General features: G+C 47.3%; 1 protein-coding gene across 1 annotated transcript; it reads right to left on the reverse strand.

Annotated features, from left to right (window-relative positions):
* Positions 1 to 259: 259 nt before the first annotated feature.
* Positions 260 to 2,720, reverse strand: LOC136551275 (uncharacterized). Its single transcript, XM_066542850.1, has 3 exons — positions 888 to 2,720; positions 695 to 803; positions 260 to 601 (listed from the first exon to the last, which is right to left on the reverse strand). Exons 1-3 carry the CDS (start codon positions 2,660 to 2,662, stop codon positions 332 to 334), a joined length of 2,154 nt encoding a protein of 717 aa, XP_066398947.1. The 5' UTR covers positions 2,663 to 2,720; the 3' UTR covers positions 260 to 331.
* Between the last annotated feature and the right edge of the window lie 6,922 nt (positions 2,721 to 9,642).

Consider the following 9,642-nt stretch of genomic DNA (forward strand, 5'->3'; position numbering starts at 1 on the left):
CCCTGTAATCCTGTCGGCAAAGCTGGAATCCGTGGTCAGGGAAACCCAGCTTTGCCGACTGTTTCCTGTCGGCAAAGCTGGGAACCAATTTTTTTTTTCAATTTTTTTTCCTCATTTCAGTTGCATTTTAACCACATTTAAGCCACATATTGCATACACATCACATTTGAACACAGTAATTCACAATAATATCACCGAAACAGCGCATTTAACAATAAAATTCAGTTTTCACATGAATCCATACATAAAGGTCCCGAAATACAACGATACATGTCCAAAACGAATCCATACAAGTCCAACATGCACATAACATGTCCAATGTGCCACACGTTCATCGATGAATGTCCACTGGATTAAAAGTTTTGGCACCCTTAAATTTGAGCTCGTATATCTCTTCGACTGTGCCATAATAGTCCTTGGCATCCGTTCCAGGCGTACGAACTCCACTGCACGTGGTTTTTAGGTTGGGGCGACTCTCCTCGTAGCTTCTTGTGCGAAAGCGATAGCCATTCACATCATAAACGTTGAATGACTTCACCTTACGGGAGAAGCCACCACCCACCTGTTTCAAATCATCACTCATTTCCGGATCCGTCTGGGCCTGCAAGGTTAGGACAGGTATAGATCGTTACATTACTCGCTCCTAGGAGCAAAGTGCAATCTCAAACTCGCCACGAGGTTACTTGGATGATACCTTTCTACAGAACCAGGAAATGAAATCGGGCTCGCCATGTCTAAGAATATGGTCTTCTTCTTGCTCGGTAGGAGCCGTATTGCCTCTCCAGTGACTGTTAATATATTCCCTAAAAAAACAAGACACACAAGGGGGTTTGATCAATAGGTGCAGGATAGTGACGACGTATATAACAAGATGACTGAGAACTTACTTCTGATAAGGAATGCACTCATCAAGGTTCAACAACAAGTAGATCATGATACTGTGCCACTCATCATGGGTCAATGTCTTGTTGGTACCTGCGCCACCTCTTCCGAGATCCCCTTTGAAAAGGCTGAGGTTCGATGAGTTCTCGTCGGTGTTGTAACGAGGGGTTGGATTGTGCCGGCTGGGAAGTTTCTCAGTATAGTACGCCCGTGTGAACGTGGCCACCTCCTCCAGCACGAATGCCTCCGCCACGGAAGCCTCAATTTTGGCTTTATTTCTACACATTTTCCGAAGAAGCTTTAGACACCTCTCGATTGGATAGCACCAACGGCACTGCACGGGCCCCCCCAGCCGAGCCTCGCGAGGTAGGTGCAAAATCAGATGCTGCATCGATAGGAAGAAGCCGGGTGGAAATATCATCTCCAACTTGCATAGCAATAGAGGTGCAGCCTTCTCTAGTTCAAGACAGACATCCCGAGATAGCTGCTTGGCACAAAGCTGGCGGAAGAAAAAGCTCAACTCTGCCAGGACGCGCCACACTGGCTCGGGGACGTATCCCCGGGTCATTGCAGGAAGGAGCCGCTCAATCCATACGTGGAAGTCATGACTCTTCATCCCTAAGAGTTTCAAAGTCTCCAAGTTCACTCCCCTATTCAGACTCGCCGCATACCCATCAGGGAACCGTACCGTCTTCTGTATCCACTTCAGAACTTCCTTCCTATCCGACCTTTTCAAGATATAATCGGCCGGGCCCCTTTTCCATCTCTTGCCTGGTTCAGGACTCTTCATCACTAGCTTTGGTCTATCACAAATCGTTTCAATGTCCAGTCTAGCCTTAACGTTGTCCTTTGACTTCTTACCAATCTCCATGAGTGTTCCCCAGAGTGCCTCTGCGACATTCTTTTCTGTATGCATTACATCGATGCAGTGTGGAAGAAGAAGGTCCTTGAAGTACGGTAGCCTATGCAAACCCGATATATGAGTCCACATGTGGTCAATACCATATCCAACAAAGCCACCGTTCTGTTCATCTATTTCGAGAGCCTCTATCTCCGCGAGGACATCGGCCGGGCTCCTAACCTTAGGAATGGGGTCGGTGACTTGAACACCTTTCGTGAAGTGCTTAACATCTCGTCTCAATTCATGGTTCTCTGGCAGGAATTGACGATGTTGGTCGAAAGAAGAGTACTTCCCACCCTTCGCCAGCCAGGTGAACATCACATCTGCCTTGCATGTTGGGCAAGGGAACTTCCCGTGAACACACCACGCGCTAAATAAGCCATACGCCAAGAAGTCATGCATTGAATACTGGTACCAGACATGCATAGTGAAGTTCCTCTTTGTAGCTCGGTCATACGTCAGCACCCCCTTTTCCCAAGCATGTTTCAATTCATCCCACACTGGCTCCATCAGGACACCCATATTGTTGCCCGGGTGTCCAGGTATTATCAGCGTCAAGAACACGTGCCTAGGTTCAAACATGACGCCGGGGGGAAGATTGAGGGGGATCACGAACACGGGCCAACAAGTGTACGGGGCCGCCATCATTCCAAACGGGTTGAACCCATCTGTTGCTAGTGCTACGCGTACATTCCGAGCTTCTAGAGCCTTCCCAGGATTCATGTTATCGAAGTGTCTCCATGCATCACCATCGGCTGGGTGCACCATCTTGTCAGTGTATCTTTTGCCATTCTTGTGCCACGTCATCTGTTTCGCGGTCTCCTCTGTCATGTACATCCGTTGTAGCCTAGGTATGAAAGGAAGGTGTCGTATGACCATCTCGGGTATCTTAGACTGATTTTTGTTGCCATCTTTGCCTTCTACCTCCACATACCTAGAGGCTTTGCACTTTGGACAGTGTGTTGCTTTCTCGTGGTCTCCCCTGAACAGTACGCACCCCTTCGGACAAGCTTGGATCCCCTCGTACGGCATCTTCAGTGCACGAAGGAGCCTCTGTGACTCGTACGTGTTCTTCGGCAGGATGTGATCCTTCGGAAGCAGTGTGCCAACAACTGTCAACACGAGATCGAAACCGTCTCGACTAATGCCCAGTTGTGATTTCAACGCTATTAGGCGTGAAATGGCATCCAGTTGCGTAACCGTTGTCTTCTCGTGGAGAGGCTTCTGTGCCGACTCCAGCATGGTGTAGAACGCCTTTGCGGTTTCCTCTGGATCATCCTCTACCTCCACTCCTTCGGCAAACCGTCCTTCGTGATAGTCTGCCATCATGTCTGCCATCCCGGCATCTGCATCACACTCCTCGAGGAGGGATCTCACCACCTCCTCCCTAATACGATCGCGTTCACCATGGTAGATCCAGCGGGTATAGTTTGGAACGAACCCGTTCTTGTAAAGATCTTTCCACACCTGGCTCTTTTGTTTCTTTTTCTTGTTCTTGCACTTGCTGCACGGACACCGCATCCGACATGACCCTCTAGCAGCTGCGCCAAAAGCAAGCTCTAGGAAAGCATTGACACCCCTCACCCAGTCACCGCTCTTACTTGCAAAGCCCGTGTACATCCACTGACGGTCAGCCATCCTCTGTCATGCGCCAATGTAAGCGAGAAATAAAACCAGCATTTGCATCTACAAAGCGTTCCTGCCATCTAATAGGTGAAGGATAGGTCCTAATCCCACCCGAGGATGCGTAGATAAGGTTAGGTTCCATGTTCTGCTCCCGTCCGAGTCAAAATTTCGGCAGCACCTCCCCGTTGTTCTCCAGATACACGTCCTTTTCGGAGAGTGTGTATCCGAAGAACAACGGGGAGGTGGTGCCGAAACTCCGACTCGGACAGGAGCGGAACATGGAACCTAACCTTATCTACGCATTCTCGGGCTGTCCAAAAAACGTGGACAATCCGAAACAGATACCGTCGCAGATATGCAGTGATCCGCATACCTCGAACCATATCTGTTTCGAACGGGAGACGCCTAACTGGGGTACACGATCGATCTACGGCAATGATACGAGAGAGAGTATGTGTATACCTAGGGTGGCGAAGGAGTCAGGCTAGCGGGGCAGTGGCGAGTCGCTGCAGTGGCGAGGCGACGCGGTGCAAAGGCTTCACCGGCTTTTGGACGGAACAGTATTGCTCAACCTATCAAAGCATTTATTTAGACGAGTGAATAAAATGAAGTATTGCTAGTAAATTAAGAACCGGTGGGCGCGCGTGGGGGAGCTGCCTGGCGGGCAGGGGGCAAGGGAGCAGGGGCTGGCGAGCAGGGAGCTGGCGGGCAGGGGGATGGCGGCAAGGGAGCAGGGGGCACCTGGAGTGGCCTGCTGGCCCCCGGGGTGGCCGGCTGGCGGCCGGGCCAGTCGGGATCTGGCCGGGGCGGTGGGGGAAGACGGAAGGGGAGGGAGGGGAAGGACCGCTGGGAGAGAGAGGAAAGGAAGGGGAGGGGAGGAAGAGGGGGAGAGGGAGGGGACAGGCGAGCTGGAAGAGGGGGAGAGGAAGGGGAGGGGAGGAAGGGGAGGGAAAAGGAAGGAAGGGGAGGAAGAGGGGATGAGGTAGGGAGGGGGAAGGGGAGGGGAGGGAAGGGGAGGGAAGAGGGAGAGGGGCGGATCCGGAGGAGAGAGAAGAGAGAGAAGGAGGAGGTAGAGGAGGCGGAAGAGGGGAAGTGGAGTGGGGGAGCGGACGGAAGGAGGAGGAAAAGCGGGGAGGCGGGCGAGGGAATGGGGGGACGGAAAGGGGTGGCGAGGGGCGAGGGAGTAGGGCAGAGGAGGAGAGGAAAGAGGCGACGCGCTGGGGTGGAGCAGAGGCCGAGGGGACGTGGGTCGGGGCGGGGGGGGGCGGCGGCGGCCACGGGTGGCGGGGCCGGGCGGGCGGTTCAGGGCGGGGTGGGGCGGCCGGGCAGGCGGCGGGTGCGCGGAGGAGGTGGCCGGAGCGGCGTGGGGCAGGGCGAGGCGGGCAGGGCAGCGCAGCGGGGCGGCACGGGCGGGCGGCGCTGCGTGGTGCGGCGCGGGCGAGGGATTGGGAGGAAGAGGAGGGGATAAGGCGCTGGTGGGCCGACCTGGGCTTTTTAGGGTTGGCTCTTTGCCGATAGCAGGACAGGGCGGCAGTCGGCAAAGGCAGCTCTTTGCCGACTGCTAGGTCGGCAAGCAGTCGGCAAAGTCTTCTTTGCCGACGGCCGCCACAAGCAGTCGGCAAAGTTTTCTTTTTTTGGTTGTTTTCCTATCTAATATTTTTTGTACGTTCTTCCAACATTAAATACGTCACAAATTCAAAAGTTGGAGAATTTTTTAGTTTTTTTATATATTTCGTGAATTTATTTCATTTTCATGAATTTTTTCGCGTAATTCAATTTTGAATTGTAGGTGCATGAAAAAACGAAACATGGGCATTCGAAAAATGATATTCATGTTGGACAATGTATTTTGAGGCTGTGTGCATAAACTCACCGAAAAGTTTGAAGTCCTTGCCCACAAAATAAGAACATCTCGACGCGGTACAAGTGCTTTTAAATTATATAAAATCCAAACAACGTCGAAAAATCACGAAACTTGTGGACGTGTCGTGTTATCGCATGTGGAGGCTACGATAAAAATTTGAGAAAATTTGGAGCAAGTTTGAGCTGGTGAGTGTTCAAATCCCATAACGCAACTGGATGTGTCCTCTTATCACATGTGGAGATCTCTGGGTTTGAACACTCACCGGCGCAAACTTGCTCCAAACTTTCTCAAATTTTTATCGTAGCCTTCTAATGCGATAACACGACACATCCACAAGTTTTGTGATTTTTCGACGTCGTTTGGATTTTATATAATTTAAAAACATTTCTACCGCGTCGGGATGTGCTTATTCTGTGAGCAAGGACTTCAAGTTTTTCGGTGAGTTTATGCACACAGCCTCAAAATATGCTCTCTAACATGAATATCATCTTTTGAATCACTAAGTTTCGTTATTTCATGCACCTGCAGTTCAAATTTGAATTACGCGGGAAAATTCATGAAAATGAAATAAATTCACGAAATATAGCGAAAACTTTCAAAAATCCTCCAAATTTCAACATAGACTTGTAAACAATATAGTAAGGTCACACAAAAAGTCTTAATTCAAAATTCAAAAAAAAAATAAAAATTTTGCCGACAGCATGTCCTGGCTGTCGGCAAAGGGCTGCCTTTGCCGACAGCCTGACGGTTGGGCTGTCGGCAAAGCCGACGGCGTCTGTCACCGTTACCCCCAGGACGCGATTTGCCGACTGAGGTTCTTTGCCGACCGGCTGGCTGTCGGCAAAGCGACTTCTTTGCCGACCGCAGTCTATCGGCAGTCGGCAAAGCCGGCTATGCCGACTGCCTTTGGTGGCTGTCGGCAAAGAGGGTCTTTGCCGACAGGGATATTCCATCCTGTCGGCAAAGCCCAGGGCTGTCGGCAAAGCCCCGTTTTCCTGTAGTGATTAAGCTTACAGTCAAAATGCATGCGAACACGTACAATGACTGGATGTGATGCTGCAATAATTAATATAATGCATTGCAGTTGTGCTAATATATCTTGGGCATATGTATTTGTGTATATCTACTTGGTGGTGGGCGTTGACGACGATGGTTCTGTGGGCACGTTGTCCATGGCCTGCATGTAGTCGCGGCGCTTGGAGAGCCAGAACCTGCGCACGCCGTGCTGCGAGTAGCGCCACCCCTCCTCGTGGTTGTCCAGCACCCCGGCCGCCCGGTTCTCCTTGGTCACCGGCACCTCCGGCCGGGTTGGTGGTGATGTTGCGTACCAGCTGCACCACGCAGATCCCCACCGCAACCCCTGTCGTCGCGAACAGCGGGTACACCTGCATGCACGCATCCACATGCAGATATGTCATATGTCCGTGACCGTGAGGGATTTTTCTTTTAGAATAAATGATTATGGTTCTTTTTTCTTATTTTCATTGTGAAAAATGCATATATAGATAGATACAGATAGATATATAGATAGATGCAGAGACTGGTGAGTTACAACGACAGGCGGCAGATTGCCCAAAACATAAATGAATCTTACTCCTGATTAGTTTAATCAATCACAAAAAAAAGGATGAACCATAATCTTTGGCAATCATTTACAGACACATAAAATCATGTTGGATATGGAAGACCATACATACTAGGGGTTAATTAATTTGAACCTGATGCTGTAATCAATTCATACCTCCAGCCGGCCTAACCCAGAGAGAAGAAGACATTGTTTTTTTTTCTCGTTTCTGCAGAGGATCGATCGAGATCTGGGCCTGCTTGGAGATGCAACGACGAGAGATGACGCAGTGGACGCTACACGATCATAGCTTGGGGTGGAAACGTCTGGTCTTACTGGAAACCAGCCAGGAATAGAGTTACTACCATACCATTGCGTTGCATGTCTGCCACCCAGCTATTCACTTATTCAGGCAACGGCAACGGCATCGGCAGTTTCCGCAGGACCCGGTCTTTCCGCCTTGACCTCCACCCTACTGCACAAATGGCAAACACGACAAAGAATCAACTCTCAGCACCAGGCCGTGCATGACATTGGAAGAATTAACTCTTTCAACATATCATTCTTAAGGATTTTTTAATAAAACAAAGAGTTCTACTGAGGAGCGCAGGATTTTTTTTCCTATTTCATTTGCATTTCTCATACAAAAATGAAATGATTCCTATAAAACTCCTCTAAACTTCCTGCCAGTGTTATCCTAAACGTTTAAACAGACTAAACGGTCACCTACCGCTTAGCTATTTATTCGAGCAAAACGGCCATTTAAATGGACTAAATGGTGATTAAATGGGGTAAACGGATGATTAAACGGGCACGGTAAGTGCCACTGTGCAGCGTTTACACGGCGTGTACACGGGGCTAAACAGCCGTGCACGCGAATAGTGCTTCTTGCATTCCAAGGTGACCCTTATTAGTGGAAGGCAGTTTTTTTGTTCATCCATGCTACATGAATTAGTAATCTTCTATGTCATTAACGGGCCAGAATTCAACGTGTCGGTTCTCATAAAAAATGGGTTGTCGGGATAAGGGAGCATTTGGCACGGCTCATCCGTGCTCGCTCCGCTGATGTAGACGGAGCCCTCTGGACAAATTAAGCCACGTACTTTTGGCAGATCCCTATCCGTACGCAAAAACAGCTCCGGCTCCGTACATATATTATCAAATTTGGAAGTAATTGCCACTTCGAATACAAATATCTTCCCAAGCGTATCAAAAACTTAGCTGCCACTATATCCCTACCTCAACATGTTTCATTATTCTTTTCCCAACACATGCTCATTTTACATAACATTATGTCAGTGAACTTTTGGAGAGTCACACTTCTTCCATACAAGCGAACTACATGATCTTATAGCTCACACAGGTGCAACAGATGAACAAATTACAATCCTTTTTGTGTGAAGCGAATGGTTTTAAGTCTAATGAAACTAACTGATCTCTTGTGTAGCTTAATTAGCTAGGCTCTTGTGGGATCGGTTGTATTAGCTCACTTCACTCTTTCGATCCAAAGTTGTGTGACTTTGACTAGCTTGTATTGGTGGTTGCTACCGAAAACATGAATGCTCCATATTTGTATGTCAAACTTTAACTTTGCTTAAAAAATACACAAATGTCTATAATGTCAAATTAGTTCCACTAAATCTACCATAACATAGGTCATGATAGTGCAGTCACTTGGTATTGTAGATGTTAATATAATTTTCTATAAACTTGAGCAAAGTTAGCGAAGCTTGACTTTGGATAAACCAAAATGCAAGACCGATATTTTATAAAGGGTCATTAGGATGAACAAGTGGTGCTTTATAAATCTTATAAATATAAAGCAACCACTTTGTGGAATATATATATTCCTAAAATTATATTTGCTAGTATTTCCTTTGTCCCCAAATATAGGGCATATTTAATTAGGATTTGATGAAGTCTTTGAATATATACTTCGACTACCAATTTCTCTTATAATACGTTACCAATTTCAACAAAACAAATATATTAGTTAAACTAGTGATGCATCTTTTGTACCAAAGATGCACATACTTCAATTAATTGTTTTGCTCAAAAGGTACCAAGTTTGACTTTCCTTAATCCCATACGCTCGATATTTTGAGATGGAGGAGGTAGGTACTTGTACTTCAAAAACATATTTACTCAATCTTTTACTTAAAATTTTGGAATCCATCTAAAGAAAAATAATTTTAAAAATACATTTAATTCTACATTATGAGTTATCTCAAATGATTACTACTAAATCTCATGTGTACCGTTCAAATCCTTTTCTGCAAAACCAGTCTTGTTGAACGCATTTCCTTCTTCTAGAGGAACATTAAAGTTTACCAACTTTGTCTTTTGTGAACATTTGCAATTCTACCATGTATAATTTCCTTATTTATCCAAAGGGCATTTCAGTAGACTTGGATTTGCAGCATTTATTTTTACAATCTGTAGACACCACAGAGAAAATCGATGTGCTCTTCTAAAGTTCCAACTTATCAAAGGTGGTAGATGCAAATTTTCATCAGTTATTTGGCAGGTGTGTGCTCAAAATGTGACTACCTTTAATGAGTACAGCTTTTGCTGCGTATGCTTATTTTGTCACCTCTGCCTATCCTCCAATCTATGCATTGTGGGCCATCTAGCTAACGTGGACAGGGATTGGAAACAACCCATTGTGAACATTTATGCATATACTTAACTGATAAGCCTAGTCGAGACTCCATTTTCTTCTTCACTCAACAGACCCCCCCCCCCCCCCCCCCCTTCGTTTCAAAACTCGAAGTTCCTCTTTCCTCACTTCCTTCACTGGCTTTC

This window comes from Miscanthus floridulus, chromosome 4 (genome assembly GCF_019320115.1).
Source record: "Miscanthus floridulus cultivar M001 chromosome 4, ASM1932011v1, whole genome shotgun sequence".
NCBI lineage: Eukaryota > Viridiplantae > Streptophyta > Magnoliopsida > Poales > Poaceae > Miscanthus > Miscanthus floridulus.

What these genes read in the sequence shown, in the direction of transcription:
- LOC136551275 (XM_066542850.1), bottom strand. Translation starts at nt 2,662, where the DNA reads ATGGTCATACGACACCTTCCTTTCATACCTAGGCTACAACGGATGTAC. An exon ending in GAGTGCATTCCTTATCAGAA is followed by an intron (nt 804 to 887) that starts GTAAGTTCTCAG and finishes TTGTTTTTTTAG; the next exon opens with GGAATATATTAACAGTCACT. An exon ending in TTTCCTGGTTCTGTAGAAAG is followed by an intron (nt 602 to 694) that starts GTATCATCCAAG and finishes CTAACCTTGCAG; the next exon opens with GCCCAGACGGATCCGGAAAT.